The sequence below is a fragment of the Candoia aspera genome, chromosome 14 (genome assembly GCF_035149785.1).
Source record: "Candoia aspera isolate rCanAsp1 chromosome 14, rCanAsp1.hap2, whole genome shotgun sequence".
In the NCBI taxonomy this organism is placed as follows: Eukaryota; Metazoa; Chordata; class Lepidosauria; order Squamata; family Boidae; genus Candoia; species Candoia aspera.
This window is the reverse complement of record NC_086166.1, coordinates 8273606-8292564: the sequence shown is the minus strand read 5'-3', so window position 1 is coordinate 8292564 and position 18959 is coordinate 8273606. Positions and strand designations below refer to the sequence as shown.

At 40.5% G+C, this 18959-nt stretch overlaps 1 protein-coding gene across 1 annotated transcript in view; it reads right to left on the bottom strand.

Moving 5' to 3' along the window:
• The window catches only part of LOC134505396 (uncharacterized), a 74387-nt gene that overhangs the window by 39370 nt on the left and 16058 nt on the right, over positions 1-18959 (bottom strand). Inside the window, exons 11-27 of the mRNA XM_063315079.1 lie at positions 18533-18677; positions 17501-17659; positions 16543-16661; positions 15353-15610; positions 14330-14485; positions 13758-13942; positions 12744-12926; positions 11664-11749; positions 10276-10448; positions 9506-9665; positions 8506-8585; positions 7205-7385; positions 5521-5676; positions 4250-4383; positions 2768-2945; positions 1506-1717; positions 277-465 (exon numbers count right to left, since the gene is read on the bottom strand). Coding sequence (XP_063171149.1) covers positions 277-465; positions 1506-1717; positions 2768-2945; positions 4250-4383; positions 5521-5676; positions 7205-7385; positions 8506-8585; positions 9506-9665; positions 10276-10448; positions 11664-11749; positions 12744-12926; positions 13758-13942; positions 14330-14485; positions 15353-15610; positions 16543-16661; positions 17501-17659; positions 18533-18677 — 2754 coding nt within the window. The remainder of the gene's footprint in view (positions 1-276; positions 466-1505; positions 1718-2767; positions 2946-4249; positions 4384-5520; positions 5677-7204; positions 7386-8505; positions 8586-9505; positions 9666-10275; positions 10449-11663; positions 11750-12743; positions 12927-13757; positions 13943-14329; positions 14486-15352; positions 15611-16542; positions 16662-17500; positions 17660-18532; positions 18678-18959) is intronic.

Below are 18959 nucleotides of genomic sequence, written 5' to 3'. Positions count from 1 at the left end.
CCTGTTACTGCAAGAGATGGAGTAAAGTCTGCTCCTATTCCTAACATCATGGAGCATTCTGGGAAACCTCTACTCTATTCTTCCTCAGCCTGGGTGCCTGCCCTTCAAACTCCCAGAATTCCCCCATCCAGTATGGCAACTGCTGAGAATGCTGGGAGAAGGTCCATCCCCCTGGAAGATGTTCAGTTCAGAAACGGCTTCTCTACTGTGTCCCTTCCTAGGCCCCATTACTCCTCTTTTTCTTCACCAAAATAGCCCCTCCACTGATCCTCTTACCACTTCTAAGTGGCAATAAGATGCTGTCAGATTAAATTCTTTCTTTGCAGATGTCAGCCTGAAATGAAGAAACTTGGTCTGTTCACTGCTTTCCAGGAGAACTTCGTGCTTTATCAGCTGGCTCCACAATGACATTATTTCATTCCGGCTGTGCAGGAAACCTTTCATGAAACGATTGATAGTGGATGCCTAATAAGTCAAAAGAATATATTCTCAATTTTGTCATTTCCCGCCCTGCCATTCAGTTAGGCCCCAGGACGTTCCCCACCATCCCAGCTTACCTCAGGCTTCTTTTCTGGACCACTAAGCACACTTCCGAGCCAAGGCATGAATATTTTAAAATTTTATTTTCTAGGTAGGCCCATGAAGCCTTCAAATGGAAATAAAGAGGATTCTAGAAGTGGTGCTTGGCTTTATAACACACGGTCTCCCCTGTTGTTTTATCCTGACACTTTTTAAGAAGAACTTCGTCTGGTTGAGTTTGTTAACTAGTAACTTAATTCACCCATTTCCTCACTTCGGTACACACTGTAACATTCATCTAATGGATCCTCATTGACCAGACCTTGAAGGCAGTGGACCAAATTTCTGCCTGGTCGCCCTCCAGAAATGACAAGTCCATTTAATCTGACCTAGTGCACAACTCGAATGTGTGAAACTGTCCTGAGACTGAAAGAGGAGAAGGAGGTGTCTCTGGTAGATGGGAGAGGTTGTTCCTGGCTTATTGGAGAAATGGATTCATAGCCCATCATGCCAACCCTTTGGAAAAATGAGATTTAAACCCTTCAGGGAGACCCCCCTCCTTCACAAACTGTCTAATAAAGGAGGGTGGGAGAATCCCTAACTCACTTCTCAAGATTTGGTACCCTAAGCCCCTCTTCTTGGCACTGAAACTCTAATGAAGGAGGGGGTTAGCGTCCATGTGAATCTGTTTTTTTTGAACATGTTCTGCAATCAAAGCAGTGTTTCTCGACCTTGGGAACTTTAAGATGTCTGGACTTCAACTCCCAGAATTCTCCAGCCAGCCATGCTGGAATGGCTGAGAATTCTGGGAGTTGAAGTCCACACATCTTAAAGTTCCCAAGGTTGAGAAACACTGCATTAAAGGGTTTCACCCAGTATTTTTATATTCAGGGTATTGTCACAGCAGCTACCCTGCCATGCTCTGGTCTACAACTGCGACCGAAGGAAAAGGTTTAGGCCATGGCAGCCAAGAGGAAGGAACTAACTCTCAGATAGGTGGTGGTCGATGTGCGGATCTCAATTCTGCTTTCCTTCTCATCATCGTTGTCTTTACCATAGAATTCCAGCACTAAGCCCTTGAGAACAAAAGCTTTGCCAACAGTTAACTCAACAGTAGCGAAGTAAGCTGAACGCTGGAACTGGTGGAATTTGTGAGTGGCGTACAGATACAGCCAGGGCGTGTCCATGTTGAATGTACCTGTAAAGAAGAGAAAACCATGTCTGTTAAGATGACAAACGTTCCATCTTTAACTATCACTGTGCGGCAGTCATTCCATTAAAATGCAGACGAAGAAGGATGGGACTCTGTTTGGTTCTTCCAGCTTTGCTAAGAAACTCGCTCTGTTTGGCTTCCTTTCTCCCTCCTTTTCCTCCACGGCTTCCAAAAAGATTCCAACCTAAAAGACCCAGCATAAAAGGAAGAAGGAGCAAGGAGGGTTAAGGAAAAGCAAAGTCTGAAAAGCAAAAATCTTCTTATAAATATTGCTGGCTTTCCTCTTCCTTCTTAATTTCTTTTTCCAGCGGAGTCATGTCTTTCAGCTTGAGGCAGAGCTGATCTGGCTTGCTGCTGACTGCATGCTAACCAGATGGACAGCACGGGCAAAACAGTTGGTCCCAGTACTGGGGAGACTTCCACAGGAAGACTGCCATATCTGCAGCATCTTGGCATTTCTCCACTGCTTTTCCAGAGAAAATTGGATGGCTGTTTTAATTCATTACAACTTTAGTGACCTTAACTTTCCTCTGATTTTGACAAGCCAGTCTATCAAACACACTTCCTACCTGGAAGGAGGTGGGGGGATCCTATTTTTAATCCTAAAGCAGGGCACAGTGACCATACATCCTTTATTATAAAGGCCCGTCCTTTATTTCAGAAAGCTGTCCTTTAGATTTATTTATTTTTCAAAAGTTCCTGTTGATCCTTTATGACTTAACTGGGACCACTTAATGCAGTCTTTCACATTCGTGTGAAAAATATGGACACTGAACTGTCTTTTTGAAACAGATTTGCATACGCTGTTTGATTTTATGTACTTTTATTAGAATGTACATTTACGTTTTTGTAAAGTTTTCCTTGGCTTGGCTCTTGACTTTTCCTTTGTAAAGCAACTTAAACAACTAAAATGTTTTCTCCTGATGAACCACTTTCAGATTTCCCCCTTTTTCAGGCTGGCCCTTTATTTTTTCCAAGAAAATACAGTCCCCATGGGCACAGGCCTTTCAGGGCATGCATGCGGTTGACCCTTACCTTCCCACTTCAGCAAACGCCTGGAAATATTTTTCCATTGCAGGTCCGCTATAAAAGGGATATGGTTGTTATAATGCACCTTGAAACTGGTGCTGCTTTCTAAATAGTGGTGGAAGGACCGTGAATGCAGCAGCTGAGTCCTGTAATCCAGATTCCTTTCTGGCACTTGAACCGTGAACTGGAAGGAAAAATGAGTTGCGATCCGTGTTACAGGAAAGGCAAGGCAGCGTCTCAGATACAAAGCAACAGTGGCTATACAACGCATTGCAAGCCAGGGCCAAGGGGCTACAGCAACAGGCCCCGCTCTGGCGTCCCCTAGTTTATTTCTATTTATTTATTTGAAAGGTTATAAGGCCACCCAACTCAGACGGTGTGACTCTGCACTTCTTTAGGTATTTTTTTCTTTTCATTTATTTATTTGTTTATCAAATTTATCACCGCCCATCTCCCCCACAAGGAGGGACTCCTTTTTTCCTTTCCTCGGTCTTTTCCTGTCTTTCACTTTTTCTTTTACTCTTTCACACCTTTTTCTTTTTTCTTTTTATGTTTCTGTGGTCTTTTAATCCTGTGTAAAATCCTTTGTTAATAAAAAGTTTATATATATGTACATGTATATGCATAAACATACACATATACAGTACATATATACATATATACTTATACATATACATACATACAGTACATACACACACACACACACACTACTAAAACCCTTGTGTCTGTCTGTTACTTTAACTGGGCGAAACGGTGCATCGCAGGGCAACAATTTTTGAACCAAAGTACCTCAAATGGGCTAACTTACAGAATGTGTCCAAAATCCAGGACCCATGACTCCCATGACATTGAAATTTGGCAAGTTTTGCCAAAGCATTTTATGACATAAAAATAATCATAAAACATTTTATGACATAATACATGTCATAAAACATTTCCTGTGGCCAACTCCTGATGTTTGACTGGGCTACACAGCTCAACATGGGCTACTTTCAAGGCAGGTCCATCTCTGAAGGTCTCCCTGGATTTTTAAGAGCTTTTCCAGGGAAGGCAGCGCATCAGAAGCTCTGCCACTGTTGAAGGCACTGAGGAATCTGGTAAGGAAATATGCAAGCGCTGTTACCAATGCAATGGGGGATGAAACATATCTTAAGTCCACAACGGACTGAAAATATACAGAAGAGGCTCAGACAGACACCTCCCTAATTCACAGAAGTATAAGAAGGGGGAGGAGGTACAGCACAATCAGTCTTGCGAGATTCTGTTATTGCAGCTATTTTCAATCAAAGTAGTTTTAGCCTTCCTATGTTGATTTCCTGGTCTGGTCTACCTGTAGCTAACACCCATTCAGGTGTTTTCTCAGGATGCATCATTCCATTTCTTCTTCCCACCATTTTCCATCCTCCTCACCCAACTTCCATCACTATCCCCAACAGCCCTTGCTGAGTTACTGTGTTTTTCACCTCTGGAATGAATGCATCTCTTTACCTTGTGATTATAAGCTAGACTCTGAGTGCAGTGAAATTCATGTTCCAGATCCAACCTGTAAGTATCTGGCAAGCTGTTCTCCAGTTTTAACTTCTGAGCCATGTTGCATTCATGCCGAAGTTTTTTTGCATCTTCTATTCCGGTGAAACATGCATGTACAGATAGAGAAAAATATTTGCATTACAAAATGGAACGGTAGAATTTCTACAGCTTTCTGCCTTCCCTGACCTAGTGTTTTCCAGAAATGTTACATCAATTCCCAGCATTGCTAATGGTCATGGAACTTGATCCCATAGAACTTAATCTTTAGTGGTATTGACTAATACCCTACTCAGATTGGGAATTGAGTAGCCTGATAAAATTTTCCACATGTTCTTGTAAGTGCTTATATAGATTTCCCATTTTCTTTAAGAAAATGCATTCAAACATGTTGTTGTTATTGTTATTGTTATTTCATTCAAATGAATATCACCATCTAATCAGAAGTGACTTCTTTATTATCCTTTCTCTTTCTCTTTTTCCTTCTTTTCTATCTCTTTTTATTTCTTTTTTACTTCTCTGTTACTTTTCTCTATTTCTCTTATCTTTAACTTAAAATTTGTATTGTTTTTACTTTGTGGAAAAACTTCTTTAATAAAAATTGTATAGACATAGACGTAGATCAGGGTTTCTCAACCAGGGTTCTGTGGCACCCTAAGGTTCCATGAGAGGTCACTAGGGGTTCCCTGGGAGATCATGATTTATTTAAAAAATGATTTCAAATTTGGGCAATTTCACATTAAAGAGGTAAGTTTCCTTCTTTACTGTTAGTTTAAGAACACTGTCAATGCATATCTACAGCCCTACCCATGAAACGAATATAATAATTTTGCAATTTCTGGCCTATCTTTTGAGCCTGAATGTGCAGGGGTTCCCGAGGACTGGAAAATATTTCAAGGGTTCCTCCAGGGTCAAAAGATTGAGAAAGGCTGACATAGACTTAGACTTAGGCATACGTAGGCATAGATTTAGATATAGACAGATTTAGATTTAGATTTAGATTTAGATACAGATTTAGATACAGATTTAGATTTAGATTTAGATACAGATTTAGATACAGATTTAGATTTAGATTTAGATACAGATTTAGATTTAGATTTAGATACAGATTTAGATTTAGATTTAGATTTAGATTTAGATTTAGATTTAGATTTAGATTTAGATTTAGATTTAGATACAGATACAGATTTAGATTTAGATTTAGACACGGACACAGAACACTATTACAGTACCAAACAACCCATATTTAATTCTCAGGATGTTGGACCAGAATTGTCCTCGTTGTTGCAGAATTAAAATCATGTGAGATCCAAGGACACCTGGAATGTGGGTTTCTCCTTCCAGGGAATAGTGCTTTAAATCATTATCTGCCTTTTTCTCCAAACACACTAAGGAAGAAACAAACACAAGGCCATCAACATCAGAAACACAGCAAGTTAGAATAAGAATATACACAGTCACGCCAGCTGTGCTGAAGGTTGAACCCCAGAAGATGAGATGGAAGGGACCAATCTTTTTTTTTTTAAAAAAAGAGCACAGATACACCCACAACTTCAGAATACTTTAGGAGTTTCTTTTTATCCATTGGAAAGTCACATGGGTTTTTTTTGGCTGATTTGTGAAAACGGCTTTCAGCATTCACACATTATACTGGGACTGCTTCCCCAACGTAGCAGGTTTGCACGTTTGTCATGAGTGCCGTTGAGCTAAAGTCATCAGCGCAATGGCACACATGACAATGACAAGGAAATAGGTGAAGGGGTACAAGTTAAGTAGCCATCAACCCACAACGACTAACGGCTAACAAACAATAGCTAAACGGATCACGGAGCCACCCAAGCCATCAGCGGCAATACAACGGGGATCGCCCAGCTGAAAGCAATCAGCAGAAGAATGGAAACCTGATGATGGGCGATCCCGGAAACCCTCACCCACCGGCAGGGCAACGCATGGGACAAAGGGGGGTGACGTGACCGTGAGCGAGGGGGCGCTGACCGGCGCGGGGTATTTAAACCCCGCACCGGCGCGCTCCTGTCACTCTCAGCTTTTTTCTACCAACGCTGTACCTGCCCTGCAATAAACCAGAGCCTGATTCGCAAACCAGTGTCTGAATGTTATTCAGAGGTAGGCAGCGCATGACAACGTTTTTATTAATGCATTCATTAATGAGCAGATACGATTTTTTAAAAAATGGCGCACAGAGTAAGTAGAATAAGTTAAAAACACATCAAATGGAATAGGAGATATGCATATATCCAAACAGTGAAATAATAAAATAGTGATAAGCAATGAGGAGGCCATGAAATGAAAAAACTGTCACATTAGTCTTCTAAAAGGCAGCCCGCCAATCCTTTCTGGAGTGAGTTTGAGCCCATTTAAATTGCAATTAAAACAACAACAACAACCCAGAGAACAGTATACAAAACAAACGTTTAAATAGCATTACACACAATTCCTACAAATAATCTAATTCACTTAGATTAATCCAACAAATAATCTAATTATTTAAATTAATCTAACCTAATTAAATAAAACCAACCAGTCACTCCAACAAAACTCCTAAGAATTAACCTGCTAAATTGATAGAAGCCACCTAAATAAGTCACATATATATTTAAAAGTACTATATCAAATTATGCATAAACATGTGTCTATTTTTGTACAATATGATGCAATCTTTGCCCAATGGAAACCTATTGTGCCATTTTTTGATTAGCAGGAAAAAAGAGCTTTCTCAAAAATAGATGTCTCGAGTCCAGTCTTTGACATCTGGAGTTGCAACACTTGTCCAGATTTGGAACAGCTTTTTTTTTTTTAATCCACATAGCTTTGTAACAGCTTCATTCACCTAGGGAGAAAGGCTTTGGGTATGTCTCCAGTTTACTCAGGTTGTCAGTGAGGATGTTGTGCCCTTACCTGAAAAGAACGCAGCATCCTTCAGCAAGTTAATCAATGATACTGAAAGTGCCATCTTCTGGTTGGCCTGTTTAGTGATGTTTCCTGCCAGGATAATGGGACTTCCATGTCTTAGCAATTTTGCTTCCAGACGGATTGCATATCTTGGCTCCCTAGCCACGGATTGCAAATCTGTCCTGCCCTGCAGAAATTAGATGCGTCTAATTGATTTAAACTGATTAAAATATACGGTCAGACACCCACAAGGGGTACTTCTGGGATGGGCCTTTAAGATTTCTGGGGGGTGGGGGCGACTGTGGGGATGTCAGAGGGCAAAACTTGGCAATGTGTTATCTGGGTCAGCCCTTGCTATGAAATCCCCCGTTTTTGGAACCCAATCTTCCATCCTCAACCGTGAAACTTTGCAGGTTGCTTGGTAACATTTTGATGATAACATATTGTTGCTGATTGCAAATCATGTTTTATAATATTGCTATTGTTGCTGCAGCTGCTGCCGCCGCCTTTTATTCTAATGGCCAAAACAGCTGTTTGTTTGTTCAATTTTTAATCCTTTTATTTTTTGGTCAGCTCAAGGCAATGTACATATTTCACTGGTTCTACTCATATAAGCTACAATACATTGAATCGATTTTTTTATGAAGGGCAGCAGTCAGAAACAAGGGGTAATGTCAGGGGTAATGACATGAGAACTAGTTCTCACACAGTTAGTGAAAAACAACATGATAGGAAATTTGATAGGTGTAACGGTATGTGAGAAAGACCTTGGGAGACAGGACAGAGATCCTGCCTAGGGAATGGTCAGATAAGAGGGGGCATAGCCCACAGCTGTATAATGGGTGGAAAAGAGGCTCAGAAGGGACCCTCCCTAGTTTCTTGGGCTGTAAAAGAGACGGCGGAGGATTTGTACTTTCAGACTTGCAAGATTCTGTCAATGTAGCTTAACAATAAAGTGGAATTCGCTCATCTGGTCATGTTTCCTATCTGACCACCTGGGAAGGCTGACCATAGGGTTGCACAATCAAAGAACAGATGGAGACAAGCCAGCTTGCTCAAAAGAGGGGGACAAACAGCCCATCATGGAGGGTGAGAAGGACAAAGAGCTGCAAAAGGGTTTGGACGTTATTTCTATATATATGGCTTGTCCTTAAAGCACAGCAGCGGCTGACATTCTTGGATTATGGCTTCCTACTTTCTTCAACAAATAGTACTTACCACAAGTTTTTAAAAACATTTCTTATGTTCTTGTTTAGGTGGTTATCCAGCATAATAATCTTTGGTACCAGGCCACACGAGACACCTACCTTAATGTAATAAATGGTGTTGTCATTGACTATCAGTTCCAAATGCCCGACACGAGAGTATTTTGAGATTTCAATTTTGCCTGATAAATGCAGAAAAAAGTGTAAGTAATTCCTGCTTGTGTTTTCTCACAAATAGATAGCGTAATGCAAATGGAAAACAATTCTAGGTAGAAAAGTCTAGGTCAGTGTTACTCAAACTTGGCAACTTTAAGACATGTGGACTTCAACTCCCAGAATTCCTCAGCCAGCATGGTGGCTGGGGAATTCTGGGAGTTGAAGTCCACATATCTTAAAATTGTTGAGTTTGAGAAACATTGATCTAGGTGGAAGTGGGCAGACTTTGTGGGATCTGCTGTCTTTTCCTTAATTTGAACCACAAATGCAACAACCAAAAATCAGGTGCCATAATGCTTCTTAGCAAGCTGACACGTACAATTGGTGAAGGAATTAAAGTAATCTATTAGAGATCTCTAGTGGATTCTGCACTGAGCAGGAATTGGGCTAGACACCTCTAAGCTTCAGCCCACAAGGTCTTCTCACCAAAAATCCCTTTCCTAACTCCTTCCCCCTTTTTTTTCAGTTGCCTAATATAGGGGTCAAAATTTGTTATTTTTGTTATTTTAAAAAAATAATTGTGGATTGCCCATTTTTTGTAAATCTCCCCAAGATTCTTCCAGGAGATCTCAATTGACTTCTCCCTCTCTCAGTTTCTAGTTCAAGGACTTCTTTGCCATGAACTTTGATCAGATAATACCCCATTTCTTCATCTCATTTTTTTTTTCAAATTTTGCGAGATTTGACATGTTTTGCAGAAAGACAGAATCTGCTTACGCTGAAAGTTAAAACCTATCAGGAGAAAATATAGAAGGTGAAGAATAAAACACCTAAATGAATATGCTACATGATGTTCAAGATATTATATGCTCCATGTATGGAGGCGACTTAGATCTCTCAATGGATGGGCACCAAGCAGTTGTAATTGGACATCAGTTGTCCTCACCGTTCACTTGTATTTTTGTCTTTGGCTTGATAAATTCAATTCTGATTTTTTTCTGGGAGATGTTCCAGTGGAATTCGAAAGCAACATCCCTCTTCAGCTCTGATTTTGGAGTTCCCATAAAGAAATGGAGTCCAGCTTCATTTGGAATCCAAGAACCTTTCTGGGGGAGAAGAAAGATTAGTAACATCAACAATGTCAAATGAAGAGTCAAGCTGTGAATTTCAAAACCGACTACACATTGCAAGCTATACCACAAGAATTAGTTCTTAATGTTATACAGCAGGTCCCTGGATTAAGGACAACTCCTAGTTAAGAAGGGACTACCCTAAAGCCTATTATATCAAAAAATTGAGTTAAGTACAATGTTTTGAGTTAAAACACAGTACTACTTTGTGTGTTACTATGTTTAAGATGTTTTAGTGTATTTGGAAGTATTTCTTAAGTGTTTTATATGCATAGAAAGGTAAAATATATACTATATACTAAGACAAACATATGACCAACTCATTGTTTCTCAACCTCAGCTACTTGAAGATGTATGGACTTCAACTCCCATGCTGGCTGGGGGAATTCTGGGAGTTCAAGTCTTCTTCAAGTTGCTGAGGTTGAGAAACACTGGGCTAACTGATGCTAAATAACTGTTCCAACTTACATACAACTTTGACTTAAGGACAGGCTTAGGAATGGAACTTGTTCTTAAACTGGAGACCTGCTGCATATGTTATTTCTGTGTATCTGTCTGTCTCCAGACCAAACAGTGAGAACCAGACCTGAGCGACAAAATTATATGCTGCTTTTATTAAATACTGCTGTAGACTTCTGTCCTGCTTTTTCAGCATAATGGCAACTTTGGCAGGTCCAGGGAATGGAAAAATGAAACTGCTGGTCTTGTCATCAGGGAGGAAAACCTCTGAACACAGCTGCCAACCAAATGTCTTAGACACTACAGTTGAAACAGAAAAACAAAAGAATTAAAAAAAAGTGAAGGAGATTCTTTTGTCATTTGTCCATGAAAATATTCTTATTATCTACAAGCCATATCTTGCTCCAAGAGGGAAATGCATTATGCAAAATGACCTCTAACAAGTCCATTTCTCCTAGGTTATACGGAATTTTTCAAATGGACCAATAAACAATGTCACAATAAATGGAGAAGAAACTGAAGTTGTCAACAATTTCAGTCTACTTGGATCAACAATCAATGCCAAGGGAAGTAGTAATTAAGAAATCAAATGATGTATCACGGTGGGAAAATCTGCCATCAAAGACCTATCTAAAGTTTTCAGAAGTAAAGATGTCAGTTTAAAAACAAAGCTGCATGCCATGGTCTTCTCAAATGCCACATATGCCTGTGAAAGTTGGACATTAAAAAAGGAAGACAGAAGAAGAATTGATGCATTCAAATTGTGGTGTTGGCGAAGATGATTGAAAATACCATGGACTGCCAGAAGGACAAACAAATCAGTATTAGAAGAAATACAGCCAGAATGTTCCCTAGAGGCGAAGATAACTAGGCTTAGACTTTCATTCTTTGGGCACATCATCAGGAAAGACCGATCACTTGCAAAGGACATTGTGTTTGGTAAAGTCGAGGGCCAGTGGAAAAGAGGAAGACCTTCAGTGCGATGGATTGGTACAATTACCGCAACAATGGATGCAAACATTGGAACAGTCAGGCATATGGTGCAAGACCGAACAGCATTTTGTTCTGTTATACATACGGTCACCATGAGTCGTAAACAACTCAACAGCAACTAACAACAACAACAACAAACATGGAATTTTTACCGGCAACGTTATTTTATAAGTGACTTTATTTATTTATTTATTTATTTATTTATTTATTTATTTATTTTTAAATTCTCGGAGACTGCCTGGACAAGTCCTTGCAGTTTTCTTGGCAAGGTTTTTCGGAAGTGGTTTGCCATTGCCTCCTTCCTAGGGCTGAGAGAGAGGGGCTGGCCCAAGGTCACCAGTTGGCTTCATGCCCAAGGTGGGACAAGAACTCCCGGTCTCCCAGTTTCTAGCCTGGTGCCTTAACCACTACTCCAAACTGGCTCTGACTTTAAATTAGGGGATTGGTTAAAAGGATCAGCCTGGGAGCATTCTGCAAAATACAACACTGAACAGTGATGGGTGAGAAATCCATCCATCTTACCTTCCTCAGCAGTGCACAGTTGAGCTTGGCCTGGGAAATGGTCAACTGGTTTTGTTTCTTCCCTTGCAGTGACATACAGTTTAGAGCTATAAAAGAGGGAAAGAAGCAGAGTTCTTATAGTGCAGCTCATTTTGCAGTTTTGATATACAAGAATCACACAGGCTATTTTGTGTGATTCCTGGAGAAAATCCATCTAGGTGGTCGCTAAGGGTCGACGACTTGATGGCACGTAATCAGTCAATCGGTTTTGTGTGATGTTTAGTTGGCTTTTTGAGAAAGGAGCGTTGCTTTCCAATTTTGGAAAAATTGGGTGGGAGAGGGTGGAAAAGGCCAATCCCCTTCTAGAAACCAATGAGATAAGCTGTCATCCCCAGAGATGTCTGTAGGCAAGGAATGGGGGGTGGGGGGGTTCAAATTATGACTTAGGCTTCATGATGACATCCTTCATGATGCTACTGGTGCTAAGTTCATAACTGCATCATTAGAGCAATGATGTCATTGTTATGAATTGCAACTTATTGTCTTACTTGGCAGTGGAATATAAGGAGTAGATAAAAGAGTCCAGCTATGTGAGTGTCTCCCTGCTAGTAATTTACAAGCCACCAGTAAAGCTTACTTACAGTATGTAATGGATTTATCTTTCTTATTTTTCTGTGTTTGTTGTGTTAACCAACAAATGCATCATCATTTTGATGTCATAATGGCTTGCAAGAGATGCCAGTAGCCATCCCCCTTCCTATGGTTTCTGCAACACCAACACAGCCACACCCTAGGATGTTTGTCCTGCCTTTTTTCTACATTCCTACTATTGCCTACTGAGAAAACAATATCCTACACAAACAGCAAAGTGTCTCAGGGCACCTGCTCACCATTTCAGCTTCTGTTGAGGTAGTTCATTTTATACAATGCACGGATCAATTTCTGGAAAGATGAATCTTTTATGCATTTTTTTGAAAAATACAACTCCCATCACTCCAAACCTTCCTATGTTGGCTGGGTCTGAGAAGAGCTGAGATTCCAGAAATATTTGGCTGACCACTGGTTCTGTGTTTAAATCCTTGGCATGGCAGTGGATTTTACCTGAAATGTACAACTTCCATAGCTTCTTCTGGAGTGTTCCAAAAAAACTTAAATTCTTTCCTTTTTTTCACCCGGATTCCTCCATCAAGATTGGTTGATGACCTCAACACAGTTGACCAGTTCAAGCCAGTTTTCCCCAGAACTCCTACAGTTCCCATTTGGGCAGAAATCTGTAGGATAAAGCTACCAAGATATATTGAGAAGAAGAGATTTCATTGTAAGAGTTTTAATGTCTTTTCACTGCCCATCCTCCCAAGATTGGTAGAACCACATCATGATAATAGCAGGCATATCAACTTATTTATTTATTTAGTTAGTTTTCAAATTTCTATCACCGCCCATCTCTCCCAAAAAGGGGACTCTGGGCAGTTTACAATAAAATTTGTAAACTTGATGTATAAATCTCTGCAGGAACGGAGGCTCAAAGTCAGGTCTCATACTTTGTGTTGCTACTACAGCAACGCTCTCTTGCTGTTATATATATTATGATTTCCAAGGTAATAATCTTCAATTGTGAATTTGGAGGGCCAGTTCTTAACTCCCTCTCATCTCAAGATCCAAAAGGCTACCAAAAAGGAAAGAGGTGTCAGCTTGAAGACTTTTGGAAAGTATATGTGTGAGTTTGTGTCTGTCCATCCATTCATCTCAGTGGGAGGAAAACTCATCCCACTGGGAGGAAAAAACCCAAATCAGCTCAAAGAGGACCAAGTTCTTGATGGATGGGAAATCAGAAAAGAACAGAGGATCTGGAATCCTGAACAGGAGGACTCAGGACTCTTGGATTGCATAAGAGTGGAACGGTGGGGGAATACTAGACCAACTTCTGTACCAGAGTAAGGATGGAGACATAAGTAGTCTGGGGAACATGCTGTGGGTAGGTGGGTGCACAACTACTGGATGGAGTCTTGAGTCCCTTGCTATAATTTCTCTCCCAACCCTTCCATTGGGTTGGAAATGATACAAAGAATGAAGACACCTGGAATCAGGAAGAGCCCGGCTCTGGAAGCTCACTACCTTGGCTTGAGGTAGCCATTGATGAAAAAATGGTTGTGTTTCTTGAAGTCTGTATCTCCTCTGGCAGTCAGGTTGACAGCTGCTGAAGCATTAAAACCCAGGAGGACAGGAAGTCCTGAGATGGTTGGAAATAGCACTTCTTCCGTTGCCAAACTCAATCTTTTAATCCACTGGACTTCTTGGCCCTATTGGTAAGTTGATAAAAGGTCAGCCACACGTTATGGGGGGGAAAAAGGGAGCAAAACCAAAATCATGTTAATAAAACCCTTTTTATTCACTCTAGGGAACACAATCAGCATCTAACGGGAGCTTATTAGAACACACCTTTACATCTTCTTATGAATTTATTGGCTTAATTGTTGATTTAAATCAGTGTTTTTCAAACTTGGCAACCTTAAGAGGTGTGGACTTCAACGCCCAGGATTTCGCAGCTGGAATGCTATGTGTGGGGAAGCAAAGTATAACAAACCTTCTCAAGAAGTTTGACGGTTGCCCTCCTGAAATCTTCCATCCCTGCCAGAGGCCTGGAGAACACCATTTGGAAATGATTGTGCCAATTACACTTCTCTTACCTTTAAAACCTTCATCATTAGCTCCGCCAGGTTCAAATAGTAATGTTTTGCTTGGCTTCTGAGATTGCCACAGTCAAGAATCACAAGCTCATTCCCAAAGATTTTTATGTTCAGTTTGCATTTTGGCTTCTGCTTTTTCCCCATTTTTTTGGTGAACTGAAGCATGAACAGGAAGAAAGAGAGGAGAAGGTGACTCCATCATACACTGTCGCAAAATAATTCTGAAACAAAATCCAGCCATTTGGGGCCATCTGCCAGGGGCTTCAAACCAAGACTATATAGAGTCAGCCAGAGGCAGCTGTTAGAGAGAGTGCCAGGAGTCACAACCCAGGAATTGTGCCAGAGGACTAGTTCCAAGGACTGAAACTATGAAAAGTCTAAGAAGAAAATTGAAAACACATCAGAAGTCTACTGATGTCTAGCCAAATGCTCAGATGAACAAAAAATAATTGATCCTTTCCTTTCTTAGAAGACACCAAGGGCCAGCCTTGTTGGACAACCAGTTGGACTACCAGTGAGATGTCCCAAACTATATGTCAAGCTTGATGGATGGGAAATCAGAAAAGAACAGAGGATCTGGAATCCTGAACAGGAGGACTCGGTCTTCCTCTTGGATTGCATAAGAGTGGAACGGTGGGGGAATACTAGACCAACTTCTGTACCAGAGTAAGGATGGAGACATAAGTAGTCTGGGGAACATGCTGTGGGTAGGTGGGTGCACCACTACTGACCCATGCTAGAAGTGAGCTCAGGCACCAATTAGTAGTAACATATTCAGCCTCTGGATACTAGCAAGAGCCATTGCACTAATCAGTAGAAAAGCAAGGTAGGGAAGCTTGGAGCACTACATCTGGAATTCTTTCCTTTCTTAGAAGACACCAAGGGCCAGCCTTGTCGGACAAGGCCAACTCAATACCTAAGAACACTACCAGTGAGATGTCCCAAACTATATGTCAAGCTTGATGGATGGGAAATCAGAAAAGAACAGAGAATCATACTCATGGATGATGCACAGTAACTTACCTTTTTCACAAATTCATTCAACTTATGGTATTGCCCACGTGGACAACTCAGCTTTTCTGTTCTCAGTGTGGTTTTGTTTTCTTTAGGTAGATGATTCTTCAAGCTGAATTGCTTGGATGATGGCTTATTCAGAGGAACCTTGCTCACCATCTCTATTGGAGATTCTGGCTTAGTATGTCTTCCTTTGGTGTCTTGAACTGGGTAAAAGTCAAAGAATGTCCGGACAACATCTTCCATATTCTCGAATCTCACTCCAACCTAAAAAAATGATATGTCATATTTAGAAGGCCACAGGCTCAGACATTCTGCTGCCTGATCTGAAGGACCAAGCTGGCTTTCATCTTAAAACCCTAAATGCTTGGGAGACCAGGTACTTGTTTGCTTCCTTCCATAGTTTGCCACTGGGGCTCGATAACCTTCTCTAGCTGCCCCCATCAAATGAGGGAGACCATCAATGAAAAGGTTTATTCAACGGTGATGTGATATTAGTGGAATGCTTTTTCTTCAGCACTAGAGTAGGATCTTTTTAATTTCCCAAGCATTTGGGGACACTTTTAGAATAATTGAAAAATAATTGTTTTTTATATATACTGATTTTATACTTTGTGTTTATTATTATCATCACTATTAATATTAGCATTAGCATTACTATAGGTGGTGCCGGTGTTGACCTTTAAGGCCCTTCGTGGCATGGAACTGGGTTATTTGAGTGACCACCTCTCCCCGATTTTATCTGCCCATCCCACTAGATCTAGCAGAGTTATTGTTAATGTCACATGTTCCGTTGTCTAGGGAGCTACATTTGGTGACCCTAGGCAGGTCTTTTCTGCTGTGGTGCCCACACTGTGGAACCTTCTCCCCCCAGAGATGCGGTCGGCCTCATCACTCCTAAGCTTTTGAAGGTCCCTCAAGGCCTGGTTATGCCAGGAGGCCTGGGGACCCCAGGTGATGGGTGAACTAGTGAGGTGGCTCTGTTATTAACATCCCTTCGCCTAGAATTTTCTTTTCAGTTTTAGTTCTGTTGTTACAGTTTTTAATGTTTTTAAACCATATACAGATTTTAAGTATATCGATTTATTGTTTTATTGCATTATCGTACGCTGCCTAGAGTCGCTCTTGCGAGATGGGCTGCTGTATAAATCCAATAGATAAATTAATAAACAAACAAACAAATAAATAACTGAACTTGCCTCTAAGAGGTTGAGAGCACGTCCCAGCAGATGAATTGTGAAATTTGTCAGGATCAGACGTGGGATAAAAGAGGCAGGTGAAAAGATGATCTTGGCCTCGGCATTTCCACTTGCCATCGCTGCAATGCAAAGTCCCCAGACCACATCAGTTAGAAGCAAAACCTGTCTTACTGAAGCGTCCAACTGCATGTCTTGATCATACAGGTTCATATTTCAGGTATGGGATTGAGTGCACATCTGTATTCATCCTTTTTTAATTAAATACTATGTAGAACAGCCTTTCTCAACCTTTTGACCCTGGAGGAACCCTTGAAATATTTTTCAGGCTTCAGGGAACCCTTGGACATTCAGGTTCAAATATAAGCCAGAAGTTACAAAATCATTATATTTGTTTCCTGAGTAGGCCTGCTATAGGAATTAAAGTGTTCTTAAACTGAAAATAAAGAATTAAACTTACTTCTTTAATGTGAAGTTTCCCAAATTTGAAATAATTTTTTTAATAAATTATGATCTCCCAGGAAACCCCTGGTGACTTCTCATGGAACCTGAGGGTTCCATGGAACGCTGGTTGAGAAACCCGGATGTAGAAAATGATTCCCTTTACCCAGAAACAGGGAGAAAGGCAAATGGTTTTCTATATGAAAGCATGTACTTCTTTTCTTTCTATCTTTTGTATACCAAAAGGTTCTAAACATTAAGGAATAACATATAGAATCTACAGACATGATGGCCATGTTTTTTCATAAACTGAAAAAATGGGTCTACAGATAATTTCAGATGTCTGGAAAAATGTGATTCAAGGCAAAGCTGAAACATTCAATTATTGATCATTCTGTATTGCCCAAGGTTTGAGGGCTAATGCATAAAAACACAAGGACTCATTCATTCATTCATTCATTCATTCATTCATTCATTCATTCAGAATTCTCAAAGCACAGTGCTTAATGCATTTATCTACCTGAGTGGAAGGTAATGTCTGTGTAGGAAGAAAACTTCCACGCTTCCCAGTCAAATTCCTTGCTAATGATGTCTTCAGGCAGAGAATTCCTAAGATGCTGTTTCAGTGGGTCTTCTGTTTTTAAGAGCTCAGAAAGATGGCTCCAGACAAAAGAGCCCACTTAAAAAAAAGAAGAAGATATACAGACACCAAAAAACAGTTCAATTATTGGAAAGCAGAAGCTAAACCTGAAGTGGAAACAGCATGAACCCCCTAATTTGATGACCTCAGAGATGTTGGATTACTGCTGTACTTCTATCTTGCAAAAATCCAAAATATTATGACCAGATTCTTATATTGGAATAATCCATAATATACTTTGATTGCCTGAAGCTGGATGTTTGGGGCAAACCCAGGCACTGTTGTTCATAAATCATAGTATGTGGCTTTGTGTCCTAAGCGAAGCCTGTAATGGTGTGTGAGAAAGACCTTGGGAGTTGGGATGAAGAAATGCTGCCTAGAGAATGGTTCGATAAGAGAGGGCATAGCCCGCAGCTGCATAATGGGAAGGGCAAAAGTCTCAGAAGGGACCCTCCCTAGTTCCTCGGGCTGTAACGGAGCTGGGAGGAGATCTGTATTTTCAGACTTGCAACATTCTGTTAATGTAGCTTTATAATAAAGTAGAATTAACTCATCTGGTCATGTTCCCTGTCTGGTCTACCTGGGAAGGCTGACAAGCCAGCAAATTGCAGATTGTCCAATAAACTGTAGCTTGGCAAAGAGAAGTGAGCAGAGACATTTTGCACACTGTAGTCCTAAGCATGTCTTCCTAGAAGGAGCATCCCATTGAGTTCAGTGGCACTTTTTCCCAATTAAATATGCATATGATCGCAGCCTAAATAATGCAATAGCATGTTCATTCAGAAGTAAGTAAGAAAGAAGTCCCTTAGAATTCAGTGAAGCTTGTAACCAAATCCTTGGTTAGGATAGGACATAGGACAATAGCTAAATATTCCAGAGGTGAAGAATATCTAGGGAAAGACTACCTCTTACCTTGGCTAGATTTCTCCTCCTGCAAAGTCCATTTAATGTGGTTAAATAAGTCTTTGCTTGGACATTTCATGGCCATAAGATAAGAAGCAATTCTTATCTCAACATTCTCATCATAGGTTTGAAACAGATGGACCAACACAGCACGCTAACATGAAGGAACCAACAAGATAGGGTAAAGAAACAGTTTATCAAACGGGGATCACATCCATCCATATCTCATTCCATTTTCTCAACAATCTCATTAACTATTGATTAGCCTTAGTACAAGATTTTGTTAAGGCTTGATATTCAAATGTAGAGAAGAAACAAATTACTGGGTGCTGGTCAAGCAGCCATTCTGAACTACTTATTTTGTAACATGTCATTAAAGCACAGTTTATGCTAACCATCAGTCTGGGAATCACTAATGCCTTTGTAAGCCACTCTG